General features: G+C 34.2%; 1 protein-coding gene across 3 annotated transcripts in view; it reads right to left on the minus strand.

The window, feature by feature from the left end:
- The window catches only part of LOC125060651 (histone-lysine N-methyltransferase PRDM16-like), a 143616-nt gene that overhangs the window by 5248 nt on the left and 118575 nt on the right, over positions 1-19793 (minus strand). For all 3 annotated transcript variants that reach the window (XM_047665641.1, XM_047665639.1, XM_047665642.1), the window contains 3 exons: positions 18355-18483; positions 17416-17512; positions 7293-7413 (listed from right to left, as the gene is read on the minus strand). In XM_047665641.1, the coding sequence (XP_047521597.1) occupies positions 7293-7413; positions 17416-17512; positions 18355-18483 (347 nt within the window). The remainder of the gene's footprint in view (positions 1-7292; positions 7414-17415; positions 17513-18354; positions 18484-19793) is intronic.

Genomic DNA, 19793 nt, shown 5'->3' on the forward strand with positions numbered 1-19793 from the left:
TTACAAACATTGTGTAAAACAAAAAACTTGGCGATTAAAAAGAGTGGCGGAGAGTTTATTGCCAGTTCTTCACTTTCGTTCTACGCCCTTGATTTGAGAACTGGCAGTAAATGTAAATTTAGAAGCATTTAATTTAGCAAAGCAAGCAATTTAGAATAAATGATATTGATTTGATTTGATTAGAACTTCACAGAAGAAAGTCACAGACTAGTCGATGTTCATGATGTTCACGATTTAATTGGTTACGTAATAACTGTTTTAAGTTCATTTATTGGAAAATCATTTTCAGGTTCTCACCTTTCTGACGGTTCTTAGTTTCAGTGGAAGAAATCACTATCTATTTGATAATTAAGTGTACGTTGTAATTCGAATATCACTTAACATCAGGTAAGCCTCCCGCCCATTTGCCTCGTTATTTAAACAAAATAGCAATGTAATGTTTTACTTGGACAGTCATTTTATCATATCCAACTTTGTAGATGTTGGTAAATTTGTTTTAAGCGCAATTTTACCCGCCTAACGCTCTAATGATGCACTACCGACATAAGTGCTTACATTTTAATAACAATCTATTGTAGAAGCCACCTGCCGACTGGCAATTTCTATTTGTTATTCAGATTAGTTTTATTACAAGTACGATCTGATGTAGGAATTAATAGGTTTCGTTTCTTGATATTGCAGAACATATCCAAGATGATTTGAGATTTTTATTATTAACAATTTAAAGTGTAGGTCTAGTGGTTTCAACGTGCGACTCTCATTTCTGGGTTAGGTTCGAAGTTCGCATCCTGGCTGTGTTCTTATGTGAAGTACTCGTTCGGTGAAGGAAAATATCGTAGGAAAGTGATAATTAAACCCAAAAGTTTAGTTTCACAGAAGGCTAATCACCTGTTTAATTATAAGTGCTTGTCACATTAAAAAATTGTATATTGTGGTTGTTTTACCAATGTATCAGTGTCCCGAGCGTTGACAAGTTGACAATTTTTATTATTATTATTAAAATAAGCATAAAGGACATAAAATGCTATTTTTTTGTCACCAGTAGTCGGTGTCTTATCTCCATAACTCAAGAGAAGCATCATTGATCAGAATCTTTTGATCACGCGCGCCTGATTCATCAATCAAAATTATTGTATGTAAATTAATGTAACGGACATTTTACGATCTGACTAGTTAGTACTACGACATTGTCTTGGAACTAGGACAAACAAGTACATAATCCTAGCAATTAGCGGTAATAGCGGCTTTTTAACTTTATAACGTCCAATGAACTGGAAGGCATGACTTAGATCACTTAGGGCTGATTAGGCTTCAGTAATACCTAACAATGATTTCCTTTGCTGACCGAGTAAGTGTTGCAACATACAGTGAAATTAGTCTCGAGAAATTTTTGCATATGTAGTGGTGTGTATATTACTCAGATCTTAGAGCGCGTTTCCACTATATCGTTCTGGCCTATACAAAAATGTTTCGATATCCTAACATTACTATTTAATATTATACTTATCCCTAGCAACACTCTGATTTTTGTTATCAATAAAAACAAGTTTTTATTTAAAAAAAAAGGTTTTGACTTTATAAAAAAAAGGTGTGTGCGCGATTCACACACGATAGAAGTGAAACTTCAAAGAGGAGAGACCGATATATTTTTTTTTTTCCTTTCATCTAGGTTTTTAAAACTCCGGGGGGTCTACGGGGGGGTCAAAATTTATTTTTGGCCTAGGACGCACCGTTTCCGAGATATTTCAATCTAAAGCAAAAAATCGTCACTTGATAGTGGAAAGTGGAAACACGCACAAAACCAGAATAAACCAGTTTACGCTGTCCGCAGGTGCCACGTGCAGTCCGGCGTCAGTCGCTTGGTACTGTTAGAACATAAAGCACACATTTCATTCAAAAATTATAATTATTACGTTAATTGTTAAATTTTGTATTTGTTGATTGTTGTTATTGTTTGTTATTATTGTTATAATATTTGTTGAAGTGTTTAATTTGTGTGTAAGTGTTGCAACTTTATATTGTTAATTAAAAATGGCTCCAGTGTTAAAACATGGTCGAGGCAAGCCTTTGACTTCTCAAACTAAAGAAGTTTTGTACTGTTTGTACAAATATTTCGAAAATGAGTGTAATAACAACCCGAGCAGTATTATGACTCCCACTCAATTAGTTGCTAAATCAACGGGAATTTCAATAGCATCCGTCAGAAAGGTAGTATCAGAAAGCAAATGTCGACCTTCAGATCAGGAAGTAACATTTAAATCTCCTAAAAAGAAACCGAATCGTAAACCTACAATAGTAATCGATAACTTTGATCAGCAAGTTATCAGAAGAACAATTCATGACTTCCACATCACAAATAAAGAAATTCCCACTTTGAAAACTTTGCACGCAAAATTAAAAGAAGATATCGATTATAAAGGTTGTGTCAGCACGTTACGAAAACACGTCATGTCATTAGGTTTTAATTGGAAGCAAACAGAAGATAACCGGAAACTTCTTATGGAAAAACACGAAATTAGATACTTGCGAATTAATTATTTGATGAAAATTGCTGAATATCGTGAACAACGCCGACCAATTGTTTACACCGACGAAACATATATACATACATCACATACCCTCTCGAAATCTTGGTCAGATGGAAGCACTTCAGGTTTGAAGCAACATATATCGAAAGGCAACCGCTTAATCATTGTTCATGCCGGTGGTATGGATGGCTTTATACCAAATGCATTGCTTATGTTTAAAGCCAACCAAAAAAGTGGAGATTACCACGACAATATGAACTATGACAACTATTCAAGGTGGATTCAAACTCAATTAATACCCAACTTACAACCAAATAGTGTTGTTGTTGTTGACAACGCACCATATCATAACTCAATACAAAATCCTGCACCGAATAGTAATTCTAGAAAACAGCAAATGATTGACTGGCTGACATTGCGAAACATTGAGCATTCATCCACGTTGCTTAAGCCTCAATTATATGAACTGATTCTGCAAAACAAGGCGAGATTTGTAGAGTACAAGATAGACGAAATATTACGACAGCACGGTCATACTGTGCTGCGTTTACCACCATACCATCCGGAGTTTAATCCTATAGAAAATATATGGGGGATAGTGAAAACATATGTCGCAAAAAAGAATGTCGCAATGAATATGAAGGTTATAATGTCATTAGCTGAAGAAAAAATGAACGCCATAACTGTAGAGGAATGGAGAAAAGTTTGTCTGCATGCTATTGAGGAGGAAAACAAATATCAGGGTAGAGACGCAGCTTTAGACACAATATCAGAACGAATCATAATTAATTTAAATAATTCATCTGATGAAAGCGAGGATGGGGATGATTGTGATATGCCTGGGGTTGATGAATTATTAGAATAAAACATTTATGGCCGGAGAACACCTAATTCATACACGTCTTCACTGAAGTGAAAACCGGCATTCACTGCTTGTAATATTTGGAACTGGCTTATCTGCCTCATACAGTTCCATAGATTACAATGCAGTGGATACACATTTTCACGTCCGTATTAGTACGTAGTGCGTATGCGTAGACGTGTACGCATTTGGTGTGCTCCAGCCACAAACGTATATTACCTTTAAAAAAATAAAAACTAAAAATAAAATGTTGTTTTTTTTTTTATTTGCTGACCATACACTACTACAAACGCAAAAATTTCTCCAAGCTAATTTACCTATACAAAAATCGGTGCACTGCTGAAGTTCAAACGCAATTTTGCATCCTTAACCACGTGACAATAAAAATTATTTATGGCGTTATTAATTATTATAATTATTATAAATATTAAATGAAAATATTTGACTGAAAATACCAAAAGGACCTCCATGAATTTTTAGTTAATTTTTCCAAGAGTTCATATTTGATTCATGTTAATTTCTTATAGGTGGCAACCTTCTGTGCCTGACACACACTGTTTTGGGTCTAAGGCATGCCGCGGCCGGTTTCCTCACAATGTTTTCTTCACCGTCCGACTATGAGCATCGAAAGTCCATTGGTGCATTACCGGAGATCGAACCGACGACACCAGGATGAGGCACTAGCCCAATACACTCTTGTTTAGTATTGTAAAAAAGTCGAAGTCGAAATCACACTTAAATGTTAAAAAGTATTATATAATGCGGCCTATAATTTTGATCCTTTACTGTCACATCAGATCGCTTATCAAACATGACAGATTGCGAGATGGTAGTGATTACGACGCTCAAAGTAAAAGCGGAATGCGAACTGCATTGTAATGGCTAGTTTAGGTATAATTAGAATCTTGAAATACGTTTATTATATAATTCATACAAATAATGTAGCCTGTACAGAAGTAAGTTAGAAGATTAAGAGAAACTTCTCAAAATATAAAAATGTTCGTTTGACTCGAGAATGGCAGGACGGATTTGGCTAATTATTTAATTGAAATTGTGACAGTTCAAGGAAGGTTTAAACTAATTAATAAGTAAAGAAAAATATTAAAAACGGCAATTGAATTTGTGAATAAAAACTAGCTGGAAAATATTTGATGTCTTTTGTTTTATTAGAAGTCAAAAATTGTCACTTCGTTGTGATATAGTTATGATTTCAGAAATTGATATTTTATAGTTATAAAAGTATTGTTTTAAGTTTTGACACAAATTTATATAGGTGATACGAAGTCCACCGAGTCTTTTAGTGATTTATAAAACCAAAATACGTATTTAAAAATTCGAATACATTTCTCTGATTAAACGTGTTTAATAATTATACCAATATATTTAGTCATTATCAGAAGGTACAAGTTAAAAGTTACCATAACCGACGAGTATGCAATGTCATAAAGAAAAGCAAAAGTTACGTTAGGGCCGTATCAAGTGGAGATCCGTTGTCTCTGCCCATTGCTTTGGAAAAAAGGCGTGAATATAATAAATAATAAATATACGAGAAAACAAAAAAACCGTTCGTCGAATTTTTTTTTTTTGTATATTTTTCCTTTTAAATCAATCTGCAATCAGCCTCATGGCTTTTATCAGATTTTATAAGAAATAATGACAATTAGGGAACGCAGGGAATCCAATAATTTTTTTATTTCCCCTCCGTATTTCGAAAACTGTCAGACTGCGGCAAGTTTTGCCCTTTTCAGCCGATACACACTGTCCGTCGTTTCCAAAAGGCCCGAAGCTAGGGGGTTGACGTGTTACTGAAGTCTCATTTTGTATCGCACGGTTGATCTTTTAATGTCTTCCTCGACAGTGGCAATTCCCAAATATTTATGGACTTCAGTATTTCGTGTTAACCAAGGCGCACCGCTCATATTTCGCAGTGTTTTGTTTTATAGCCGCTGCAGGATTTCAATATTAGAGCGGCTTGCTGACCCCAGAGCTGTATCCCATAGAACCATTTCGTCGAAAAATTTAAATTGATTTTTAGTAAACTATTTAATAGAGATGTGATAGCGAAGATATGTGACCCGTGCATGTCGATAATCTAGAATCCTTGCATTATTAACGAAGTACGATGTCGCTTCAATAGAATATGATGACACGCGAAGCGATATCATAAAACAAATCAATGATTTTACATTGTTTCGTGACAAAACTTTTTTCTCATTAGGATTTCAATTGTGCATTATTTTGTTATTTTTGACAAGGCTTTACTGTCACCGTGGCTGAATGGTACACATAAAATAATATTTCCAGTCGGTAGCCGCCAAAAAGCTCTTCAATTATTTGCCTTAAAAAGATATTAAACTTCTGCAAGCCATATGGCTAAATAGGAATTCGAAACAACTATATATTTTCTAATTTACAAAATGGTGCTTAGCTACTTTTACCATATTACCAGGATATAACCAAACAGTCTCGGCAAGTTCGTAATGGTAGGAAGGAGTGATGGCAGGAGAAGTCGGGTTTGATCATCCTATCCATTGGTCTGACCAGACAATTATGGGTCTCAAGGTGAGGATAGAATGCTGTGGAGGCAACAAGTCGATGTATCGCTTAGAGCTTTTCAAGACAAGCACGACCTTCAGTAATAAAGTTTTGAAGGATATCTTTTCTAATGAATTAAAAAAATATTAACACGACTTTAAAATACGAATTTTGACATTAACGCCTACTGCATCTTAACAATAATGATATTCTTTTTTGACAGATAGCAGACATTCTTCAAATAAATTGTATAGCAATTCTATTCCATTACAGCTTGTAATTACACACCTTAAGATGTCGAAAGCGTGAGGAATTTAAGAGATGTTGCGACGTCGCGTGCCACCGTCGCAAGCAACAAATCATCGACGAGGCTTATCGAATGGGTACATCTCTAGCCATCGGACTTTAGAACTAAATTCATTTCTCGCTGACCTTACGACATTTTATATTGTTAAATAACTATAATTAGCTACGAGGCATTATGAGCTTTGATTGCTATATCAAACGCTATTCATCTTAGGAATTGCATAAGATTTTGCCCTAAATATGTAAAACGAATTTCTATCACCTAGACAAAATGACTCGTTAGTACTGTTTGTATTTTTTTTATAGAACTGGGTGCAAACTGACAGGAGGCTGATGTTAAGTGATACCGCCGCCCATGGACACTCAAGTCCAGAGGGCTCGCGAGTGCGATGCCGGCATTTTAAGAATTGGTACGCTCTTTTCTTGAAGGACCCTAAGTCGAATTGGTACGGAAATACTTCAGTAGGCAGCTGGTTCCACATAGTGGTTGTGCGCGGCAAAAACTGCCTTAGAAAACGCTCAGTTGTGGAACGACGGACGTCTAATGATACGAGTGGATTTTCGTATGATGCCTAATTTTCAGCCTTTTTGAATTTTTGAAGTTATACTTCTTTAGGCGCGTTATGAAAAATTGATGAGACTGAAATTTTACGATGCGCGCGCAGCGTGACACAAAATTAACACAATGAAGTTTCCCACGGAAGATGCTAAGATAATTTTAAAAAAATATACGAATAGTAATATAATTTATGTTACACTTAATGTAAGAGAATAATAATAAATATTTATTTATTTAATTTTTCAAATGTAAACTGAAATTTATTGACTATAATGACTCCTTTTCCAGTCTTTGATTATTTAATTGTAATTAATTATTTGCATGCAATCTAACAACTATTTTTAATAATGCCAAAGAAGTATAACTTCTTACACGCGTACATAATTACACGCACCCTTTTTTTACATATCAAAGATGCATTTATATTATTTTATTTAGAAAACTTTTACATAGACACAGTTCCTTTCAGTATATTTTCTAAAGAATATAAATATGTACTCACGCGTCGATATTTGGAAAAGGTGCGTCGCAGTGGGAGCACCTTGGTTCTGTATCTTCTCTCTCCTCGTCTTCAGTTAGCGCTTGGGAGCCGCTGGATGAATTAACACTAGAGCCTTCACGACCTGAAATTGAAAATATATAACGTCAAAAAAAGTTCCTGTTAACTACGTTGATTTTTTAAAAGTTTATATTTTATGATTCTTTGGTGTTCCAATTTTAAATTTTGAAGATCATGCGCACACGTCACGCATAGTCACCCCCTTTGAGATTTGTATGAATATCTTTCGTAATCCTTGGACCAGTATAGTCACTTTGATAGTAGCATTGTACAAAAATATTACTATAAATGAACAATACAAAATGGATGACTCAATAAATTTTAAAATAAAAATATCGTTTTGTGTCTCACAATTCTCAGGATGGTATAATGATAGCACGGATTCACCAGGTACTGAGTTCAAAAGTCAAGCGGTTACTATTTGATGTCAACACAATACAAGTGGTGAATTATGCCACCCCCACCCCACCTGAGGGTTCAAAACTTGACCCACTCGATTTAGAATCACCAATGCGTGACATACAATATGACTTTAGTTTACGCGATTTATTTTCTATCGACTATAACGTTGATTTTATATGTATAATGTGGCTTTTTGAGCATTATTATCTATTCCCATAAGTATAAACCCTAAAATCTAGTTCTAACTAAAGCAGTTATCGGTCTAAGCCTGAGCAACTGGAGAGAAAAGTTTTGGTTAAAATACTGCAATGACCTTAATTTTTTATGATTACGAATTAATTATAATTTGTAATCTAACAATCTTCTTAACAGTCTTCGGAAAAAGTTGGTGAATATAGAAATTTAATTGATTTAATAATCTGTATTGTATCGTATACTAAACAAATAAATTTAATTACTAGCGATTATAATAATAATAAATTATTTGAAATAGTATCTATGGTACAAAAATATTAATTAATATGTTCAAGATATGTGTGCGTGAAGGGATGTCCTAACAACAGGATATCACGGTGTATCTGTATAATTTGGAAAAATAATAAATAAGTTTAATTAATATAATTTTCTTGTTCTAGACACCCAAAATTATTTAGATAAGCTACCTACCCTAAGAGTTCTTGGAACCTGTATAATTCTTCGCACGAAATGAACATATAAAACAAATAGCAAAAGCCCTTGGTTTTTATAGAACTAAAAGCTCGCGGGCTTTCCCGTTTCTCAACTTTTTGAAATTGGAAGGGTTTCAAGCTTTTTTAAAAAGCTCCGGGCTTTTCCATGTTTTATAAGTTCGCGTTTACATTCCTGTAATATAAACTTTTCTGATGATCTATCACTAATACTTTCTGTTCTAACACAGTTTGAAATTGTCAATTCTAATAAGAATGAGCAGTCGTTTTCTTAAGTATTGTAAAGAACCTATAACTTTACTGGCGATTTTCGTGTATTGTTTATTTAAATTATATTATTGTTTTGCTTAATTTCTTTTTATTATTTCTTATATGGTATGTTTGCCTGTAAGTGCTTGACACATTAAAAAATATTGGTTGTTTGTAAAGTAGGTTAACGATCGAGATGTTTACGTGATAACGTCTTATTGGTGATATAAGTTTTTGGGAAGTAAGGAATTAATGAAGATAACAATTTTTTCAAATTTTATATTACATCTATCGTTTTATTCACACTTTTGATGATAAATTTCGGGTGTAAAATGACAAGTTTACTTATTCGACTATGATATACATTTTTCTTCATACATTCACGGAATTACTGGCAGCGCTCGAGATGAGACGGGAGATCGGTCCGTCTCTCTCTCGTTATACCTGCGATCGCGCTCGTGAGGTTTTGGTGTGACACAAGTTTCTGAACATGTCACCCGACTAAAACGATTTTAAAGACGTTATCACGTCAAAAATTGTATTTTATTTTTATTTTATCAATGTATCAGTGTGCCGAGCGTTGGCAAGCTTTCATAAATAAATAAATAACTGTTGGCATATAACCTTTTCTTATCAACCCGAAGTCTGTCGTTCCTAAGCGTTTTAAGGCAGTTTTTGCCGCGCACCACCACTATGTGTAGCTTCTCACTGAAGTATTTCCGAACCAATTCGACTTAGGGTCCTTCAAAAAAAGAGCGAACCAATTCTTAAATGGCCGGACACTCGCAAGCTCTCTGGTAATGAGAGTGTCCGAGGGCGGCGGTATCACTTAACAGTTGAGTCGTTGAGAGAGTTTACATTAAAAAATGGACAAAACTTAAAGTCACCTTAATGACCTCTTGTTCCAACTCGAAATTGTTGCTTACAGATATCCAAACTCGAGACCACCGAGTTAGCCGACACAGCTCTAACCTACTGTGCATTATCATTATATTGGTCATAACCTCACCTCGCAAAGGCATATTTTAAATAATATGATTCAACTGTTAGAGTAACCCAAAACTAACCATCTGACAGTACGTTTGTATGTACGTTAAGTTTTCCCACGACCGCCAAATGGCGTAAACTGACAGCGTGACGGTGACTTACTGATCTTTTAAATTACATAAGTGACCCCCGCACTTGCTCACCTGTTGTTTCTCGCGGCTTAAACAGCCCTTAATTATTTATATTAACGATGTATTACCGTTGCCGTTATAAGATGCATATTAGGCAAGATTCTTCATGTTGATTAACTTGAAGCTCTGATTTTAAATACGGTTTTATATTAAATGTGTCGCTACAAGCATAAGTATGGTTTATATACATTTGAAAAAAAAAAGTAACCTTATTTTCAATATTGATTTCACTAAATCGCAAGAGGTCTCGCAAGTGCGTTGCCAGTGGCCGGTAAAAGTTATAATTATTCACCATTATATATAACCATAAGAGCAGTGTTGGCCTAGTGCCTTCAGCGTGCGACTCTCATCCTTGACGTCGTAGGTTCGATCGCCGGCTGTGCACCAATGGACTTGCTTTCTATGTGCGCATTTAACATTTGCTCGAACGGTGAAGGAAAACATCGTGAGGAAACCGACATGTCTTAGACCCAAAAAGTCGACGGTGTGTGTCAGGCACTGGAGGCTAATCACCTACTTGCCTATTAGATTTATAAATGATCATGAAACATATTCAGAAATCTGAGGCCAAGACCTAAAGAGGTTGTAGCGCCAAGGCTATAAACTCCTGATTACGCACGCATGTCTAACACATCTTCAACCAACTAAAATGACATCAGATTCTTTTTAATTAATACAAAGTTATTCACCATTTGAACAATACTAAAATTACAGCGGAAAACCTTTAAACGTACAATACGAGGCAGAAGTTCCTATTAGCCTAAGAATGTTTGAATAATACAATGGGCATCGCGATCTTATTTCCTATTAGAAATAACCCTGCGTGCGCTCGCGGCTACTTTCTGACACATCAGGTGCGACCTGACTTACCGTTACACCCCGCGGTGCGAACGGGCCCTTACCGGCATTGTCCGTTGGCGCAGGATGCTGATAAAACGCAGATTTGAATTCATTATAATTTATTACCGTTGCGTATACTGGGTCATAATTTTCATATAGGTTATCAGGGAATATGAAACTTGATTTATAATTCACTACGTTTTATCTCCAAAAGAGCTTTTTATATACACATGACTGGGATTAATTTTTATCTATGGTTTTATAAAAATTGTTTAATTTCGCGTTTCATCTAGGTAAGCTAGATAAGCTAGACTGCTTCATGCTGCTGGATCATAATTTTCATATAGGTTATCAGGGAATATGAAACTTGATTTATAATTCACTACGTTAGATTTATCTCCAAAAGAGCTTTTAATATACACATGACTGGAATTAATTTTTATCTATGGATTTATAAAAATTGTTTAATATCGCGTTTCATCTAGATAAGCTAGATAAGCTAGACTGCTTCATGCTGCTGGATCATAATTTTCATATAGGTTATCAGGGAATATGAAACTTGATTTATAATTCACTACGTTAGATTTATCTCCAAAAGAGCTTTTAATATACACATGACTGGAATTAATTTTTATCTATGGATTTATAAAAATTTTTTAATATCGCGTTTCATCTAGATAAGCTAGATAAGCTAGACTGCTTCATGCTGCTGGATCATAATTTTCATATAGGTTATCAGGGAATATGAAACTTGATTTATAATTCACTACGTTAGATTTATCTCCAAAAGAGCTTTTAATATACACATGACTGGAATTAATTTTTATCTATGGATTTATAAAAATTGTTTAATTTCGCGTTTCATCTAGATAAGCTAGATAAGCTAGACTGCTTCAAGCTGCTGGATCATAATTTTCATATAGGTTATCAGGGAATATGAAACTTGATTTATAATTCACTACGTTAGATTTATCTCCAAAAGAGTTTTTAATATACACATGACTGGAATTAATTTTTATCTACGGATTTATAAAAATTGTTTAATTTCGCGTTTCATCTAGATAAGCAGTCTAATCTGTTAACAAAAGTCCCGTTGCAGATTTAACCCTTTACTGGGGGCGGGAATATTAAATTGAAATATTTCTGTTTTATTGTCCTTAATATTTATTTGATTGTAAAATAAATATGCGATGTGGGACGCCGAGCGATTGTGTACGGTTTAATGGGGTGTGTGGGTATTGTTGGTTAATTTTTTGATTAATCATTCTATATTTGAGGGATCGTTGCGATTATGTCTTTACATTCTATTCTATGTTCGGAGGCGACAGTGCCAATTTGAAATATGTTTAATTATTATTTTATTTTTAATATTAAAATTATTAAATGTTAATTATATTTATTTATATAATACTCGAGATTGAATGATGTACAATTTTTTTAATATTAAATCTAAAAACTTTAGAGGTGTCAAGGGACACCCGGATGGAACGAAATTCCCTTCGATTAATTTATTTGTTAATTGGTATCATAACAGTATGATAGATTTTCTCGATACCAATCTTACGACGAAAAAAAAAGCCAACATCACGAGGTGTTCCCAGGCGGTCACCCATCCAAGTACTGACCCCGCCCGACGTTGCTTAACTACGGTGATCGGACGAGAACCGGTGTATTACAATAGCAAATAGCAAAAAAGTGTCGTGACAACTTTTCGTAAGAATTTTTTCCGTCTAGCCCCCTTTCACAACGCGCGATAAGGAACTTTGTTCCAATATCTTAAAATCTGTAACATTTAAAGCTTTTTTGTTATTGGGCGTCTATATAAAATATGACTTATATTATGGGTTATCAGATTGCGAAAAATAATGGTCCTGATAACGGCTTCTGTTCAATAAAGGCGCGTGCGCAACGGACAAAGCAACGTCATCAATTTTAATCTGACAATTGCGCGATGACAAATGTCAACGCGACACTCATTCATTATACGCATGAGCGCACGCGGCCAATATGAAAAAAGCGCGGCTAATAAAGGGTTGACTCGGTATTATTATTGCGTTTGACAGACAGATTATAATAATTTTATTCATATTTTACATCTATATTAATCCTTAAAGGGCTTAAAAACGAGATATTTGAATATTAATCTCGTTTTATTGTGTAAATGTGTATTCTGTTTACTATATCAACACTCTTATTTTTTGAATTTATAAAATCTTGAACACACCAAAAACAAAATGCATATTTATCATAATATATAATTATAAATTACGCGTCACGTTGTGTGTCCTCTATGGACTCAGAAACTACTTTTTATTTTCTATCAAATTTACACATCGTGTGCAGATTAATCTAATTTAAAAGATATTATGATAGGTTACATATATATATAATTCTACTGTACGTGTGTATGTCACTGAACTCCTCTTAAACGGCTGGACCGATTTGAATGATTTTTCATGATTTGAATTATTGCTAATTACCGATTAAATGATTAATTTTTTTATTAAAACAAAAGACCTCAAATGTTTTGAAAACAGAAACAAACTGTATCGGAAAATAAAATTATTTATGCTTATATTATATTTATATATAATTCGTTAAACACACAAATTATCCTAGATCAAAATTAGCCAAACCGGTCCAGCCATTCTCGAGTTTTAACGAAACAAAGGCAAAGCAATTCATTTTTATATATTTTCTTTGCATATCAATCAAATCCAAAATTTCATTACTACACAACTTATCTAGCATGTGCCATCATATCATTAATCCTTTCGAAGCGTTATCGAAATTAATATGAATGAAAGAATCTCACGATAACTCCCATCAATCATGTCTTACGCAAGGCCCGGAGCTTTATAACAAATGCTTGAATGGAGCGACTGCAAATCGATTCTAATTAGGGATAACATTTGAGAGTCACTGTCGAGTGCAACAGCTGATGATAATGTGGGTGTTCTGATAAATAGCTTTTGTCTGAAAGCTTACGTTTATATATGGAATATATGTACATCAAATAAAATAAATCAGTGGCGCTACAACCTCTTTAGGTCTTGGCCTCAGATTTCTAATAGGCAAGTAGGTGATCAACCTTCAGTGCCTGACACACGCCGTCGACTTTTTGGGTCTAAGACATGTCGGTTTCCTCACGATGTTTTCCTTCACCGTTCGAGCAAATGTTAAATGCGCACATAGAAAATCACACACATCCCCGGCTGTGTACCAATAGACTTTGGTACACAGCCGGGGATCGAACCTACGACCTCAGGTATGAGAGTCGCACGCTGAAGCCACTAGGCCAACACTGCTCTTGTACATACATCAAGTATGATGTAAACAACAATAATTATCTTATAAACTTGTAAACGCCATATACGCTAGCTAGAACAATACCGTTTTTAGGTTGAATAAGAATTGAAAAAGTATTTTAATACAGGATAGCAGACTCTAGAGAAGGCTTTTGTGTTAACTCAAGCAATTATCTATATTCTGTATACTGTTAAGTAAGGTATTGAGATATCTGTATCTGTTTCATGATCATTTGTCAATCTAATAGGCAAGTAGGTGATCAGCCTCTTGTGCCTGACACACGCTGTTGACTTTTTGGGTCTAAGGCACGATGTTCCTTTACTGTTCGAATTTTAAATGCGCAGATATAAAGAAAGTCTATTGGTACACAGCCGGGGATCGAATCTACGACTTCAGGGATGAAAGTCAGACAGTGAAGCCACTAGGCCAACCTTGCTCTTTGTATGTATGGAATATGGTGTATAAATTATATATAGTAAGAATATAAGCATAGTAAGAATGCATACTAGTGACTGCAGATATCCGAATTATCTGCATTGATTGCGCGTTATCATACAATCTAAAGCAAAATAGATCAAGACCACCTTGGCTAAATTCACGAATTGTATCCTCACAATTACCTTAGAATGTAGCCGCACCTTGTACTATGAGTCATTACCCTAACAAACCAGAAAATAGACACTCTAGTGGATAATTTTATAAACAGAACGGTAATTACGTGCAATTGGGATCGCATAAATCACGCAGAACGCGACGCCAGCGGAAGTTGCGCCGGAAGTTCTGAAGACCCTTGTAAATATGGTTTCGTACTGGATGTGACTACTGGCTGTATAAATTTAAATTTCGAATCCACTTTATTTCAAATATTTGAGTCGGTTTTATAAATCCCTTAGGTTAAAATAATCCATTATTAAAATGGACCGTTCTAAAAGCTTTTTTTATGTTTCATAAGTGTGATTATGTATTTAACGGAACATATTTTCGTAGCTTTATACACTAACATTAGTTTTATCATATTTATTTAGTATAAGATAGTGATAACGGACATAAATTTACCTTGTATATGGTTGTATTAAAGAAGGCTTTAAAAATCGCTTGTCAATAACTCGCTAGACAATACATTGAATAGCTATTAAAGACTGGTACGTTCGAAATAATACCGGCACTTTTATCTTTTTAGTTAGCAAAATTCAAGGCAAGAGAAGGGCTGGTGGGAGGAAGAAGTCGTGGTTGCGGAACGTAAGAGAGTGACCGGCATCACATCCGCGGTGGAGTTTTGACTAGCGCAAGATACCCGGCAATTCAAGTTGTTAACAGCAGTAATAAAGCAGCAACGGAAGAAGAAGTAATCCATTTGATAATAAAACAATTTTTTACCGAATTGAAGTTATGTATTTACAATTATTTTTCATAATTTTAAATTTAACCGACGTTTTGCGTGCTTTTTACAGAGTGCGTGGTCACGGTGACTGAAGACAAAAGATGTTGAATGTAAAAAAGTATCACAGCTGTAGAAAAAGTTGTATTATCTGTATTTGTTTCCCCGGAGTTGGTATCGACTAAAAGATGGAGGGTTTTGGCAGAAATGGCTCACGGTGTCCTCTATTTTCGCGGATTGTTTATCTTGAGATTTTAATTTGGATATTATTGGATCCCAGGTGTTTGACAATTTAAGGCCGTCTTCTCTATTGAAATAACTTCCATCCGGTAAAAAAATTGTTTTATTATCAAATGTGTGAAAGTTATGTCAATAAAAGACAATACTGGAAGTAATCCAAATAGCTTAAATATCATTTTAGTTCGTAAGTTGTTTCGTATCTTTTGGATTTTTATTATTTAGGAATAAGGCGTATCCAGTGATAAATAATGATTGTGGACCCCACCGTTAATATGGCATATGCGTGATTTTTCACGACGTGCGTCGTACGTTGCGATTTATCTAAATTAAATATCGTATGCGCGTGCCACCCGCCCTGTGATTTTTGTTCTACAGTATGAGCCTTCATTACTTTGATAAAAATACTTGATTGTGTATGAGAGACATGGGAAAAGGTTGTTTATAATTTGGCAAGCTTTTTGACTGTTTTGGCGGTTGTTTTTTGTTTTAAAATGGGCTTCGATAACGGCGCATATTTTCTTCAGGCGTTCTTGATATGTGCGCATTTATCTTTTATTAACAGTGAAATCGGCTTGCCTTAGACCCGAGTCGACGGCGTGTGGCACAAAAGGCTGATCACCTCTTCGCCTATTAGATTGGTAAATGATCATGTAACAGATACCGAAATGTGAGGCCCAGACCTAAAAAGTTTGTACTGCCTACTTTTTTTTTAATATTTGTTGTTTCGGCACAGAAGGCTCTTGCTTTAAAATTTATCAATACCTCAGAAATATACCTAATACATAAAAAAGGTTATTATTAATTTGAATTAAATCAACCTGTATATGTTGTTCGAACACACAGGGTGCTAGTCACACGTCGGGGGCAGGTGACTCCAATTAACTGCTGGTCAGAGTCAACCTACCATGACACTGATTGTCATATATTCTGATTTTATTTACGTGAATTATTTATATATATATATCACTAGTTTACGCGGCAAACGTTTGATTTGTCATGTATATTATTTCTAGCAAACATTTTTTTAGTTCAATAAAAATAACTATCTACAATAATAAAAAATAAGGGTTGATTGTAGAAGGATGAAAATTAAGTGTTGTATGTATTTTTTTTTGCTACATCATAAAAATAAAAACAAAAAAATCTAAAAAATAAAAATAAAAAATTTGAGGTACTTTTTGTTACTTAGGGGTTTAAAAAAAGATAGTAGCCGATTCTCAGACTCACTGAATATGCATAAAAAATCATAACAATCGGTTGAGCCGTTTCGGAGGAGTATGGGAACGAACATTGTTACACGAGAACTTTATATTAGTATTAGATGTTATGACCAAGGAGTAATTATTACCAATTATTATAATAATGTTAGTACATATATCATTAGACTTATGAAAGAACTCTTGAAAGAACTTAAGAAATTACCGTTTTTTAATTCTTAAATCTTGTTACAAGCAAATTTTGCACTAAAACTGCTTAGTAATAAAATAAGTAATTTAATGTAATAGCCAAAATATATAAACTTTAACTCTTTATTTATTATATACCTACGTAAGTAGGTAGTAATAGTAATGACAAAATGAAAATGAAAATGTAATACTACGTAGTAGTAGTAATATATTACCAGTTAGACTCATATTAAGGAGTATTATCACTGAGACTAAATATACCACAATATACAATTTTTAATGTGACAAGCACTTATAAGGAAATGACTCGAATAGATCATACAAATATAAAACAAAACAATGAAAATTACAAAATAATTCATATAAGATTCAACTTACCCCCAGCGGATAAGACGTCTTGCAACGGCAGAGGTGTCCTTGGGCCAAGAAGGAGTTCCTGTCCTGATGGGATGTCACGTGTTACTTTGTACCATATCTGGAACATTTGTTAAATCATTTAAGTACATAAAAACTTTGTGTTTATCAACGTGTACGTCCAATCATTCGTATGCAAAATGGAGGTTATTTATTAAATTATTTATAGATAATATATGGTGTTTTTGAAATATCCACCCATATATAGATAGTTTTGCGGTCTGATCGTATGTAAGTAATTTCTTGTTATATATTTGAGCTATTTGAGAATCGCACAACGTCGAATAAGAAAAAAATACTTATAATAATTATCATTAGGTACCAACGATTATTTCCATTGAATCAAACTTTTAATATTACATAAAGTTCCCAGACATATAGGGCAAATATCAAATAGCATTTAACCTGAAGGGGCCTGAGTGAATCTAATCATCACATCTGTTCACTCCCCTCTGACCGGAAGTGGGTCACAGTTGTTCGAGGGAACACCGATTTTCAGCCACCGGAACTTGCCAACGTTCCACATTCAAATTTTATTGGGGTAGTGAGAAACGCGGTTTTAATGAGGGTTGTGATTCGTTTAATTGTTCTAAACTTGAATTATTATAATTATTGTTCGGCGTGGAATAATTGCAGTAGTTTTTGTGTGCCTTGTCTTGATACTAGACGCATGTTGTAGCTTACAATATATTGTTTTATTACATTATTGAATAACGAAAAATATTTACGATGGTACAATAAAAATACATAAGTTTGAAAGAAGCAGAAGGTCATCTTACAATTCAATAAAGAACTGTAAAACAGACTTTCAAATTAGTCGGGGGCATGGGGCTTTGGCCGTTACTAAGATTCACATTGACTAATGATGTTATTAGAAAGATTTAAAATAAAATGGTTTCATACTTGTCCTGCCAATAGAAGATGCTGCACATTGACATCATGCGAATAATTTGATGAGCGGACGAATTTGAGCCAATTTGATTTATCTGCTGTCCCGTCCAACCAGCCACGAACACCATTTTTACCAAGAACCTGAAAAGGCATAAACTTTAAAATATGAACGCATTCTTAGTATAAAATAAAAACTTTTTATTTTCAAGGAAAGCGCCATCTAGTGTAATTTATCAGAACTAAGATAAATTTGAGGAATGTACGAACTAAGTTGGTTGCTAGCTATCATTTCTTTTTTTGTTCTATATATAACATGTACTATTTAATTACAAACTACATTGTAATAAATATCAAATAATAAATCAGCACTATTATTATAAGAGACTATTAATATAATTATAATAATGTAAAATTGATTTCTGAATGAGCGCCATCTATATATTGACGTCAATACAATTACTTTTGCGGCTGTCTAATAGATGGCGATATTAGTCCACGCCAAGATTGTCGGACAGTCACAGCTTGTACATTTATCACCTCACCCTTGATAATTTAATTTCATAGGCACTGCGATTATTTATTACGATTTTATCACTCAAAATTTATACAAAGCCGGCTTAGTTTGAACAAGTTTTTTAATTAAAGAATTCTTTTTTTATTTATATATACGCATCGTGTTTCTTTTGTTTCATTAATTATCAATTACAAACAAATCATAAATATGGAGGAAGGAAGAGTTTCTTCATGGCTGAGACCAAATATACTTTAAGATCGTAAGTGTCTAAGTAAAGTTCTGTAACGTAATTGGGCAGGGCCTGATTAACCCATAGGCTAATTAGGCTGCAGCCTAGGGCGCGACGATCTAGGGGGGCGCGGGCGCACTGTAAACGTGTCTTCGCTAGAATCACACCCTGCATACAAGACAAAACACTAAATGAACTGTGAACTGGATCTACAAGCAGATGGAAAACTTTAGTATCCAAATTAGATGAAGAATTACTAAAAAATTCGAAACGTTACTAAAAAATCTGTCAAAAACTCAAAGTAAAGAGACCAAAACAGAAGCAAAAGCAATTTTAGACAAAATGAAAACTAGAAATTTCAAAAATGTGCTTTTGGAACCCTGTGCTCGTAAAGTTTCAAATCGTTAGTACACAGCTACAAGCAAGTTCTGTTGATTTATCTGACGTTGTTACTCTTTATGAGACATAACATGCTTATCTTGAAACGAAACCAAGAGATGTAAGAAGAAGAAAGAAACCAAAATTTCATTTTGTTGAAATTAACACTGGGCACATTGAGTTTGAAGGGAGGTGATCTTTCATTGTTGATAATTATTATGCAATTATTGATTATGTTAAAGGGCACTTAAAAATCGGCAAATTATTTATAATACAGTAAACATAACGTTTGGTTTTTCAGACTAGTAAATAAAGTCATAACTAATATAC

This window comes from Pieris napi, chromosome 22 (assembly GCF_905475465.1).
Source record: "Pieris napi chromosome 22, ilPieNapi1.2, whole genome shotgun sequence".
NCBI classification, from domain to species: Eukaryota; Metazoa; Arthropoda; class Insecta; order Lepidoptera; family Pieridae; genus Pieris; species Pieris napi.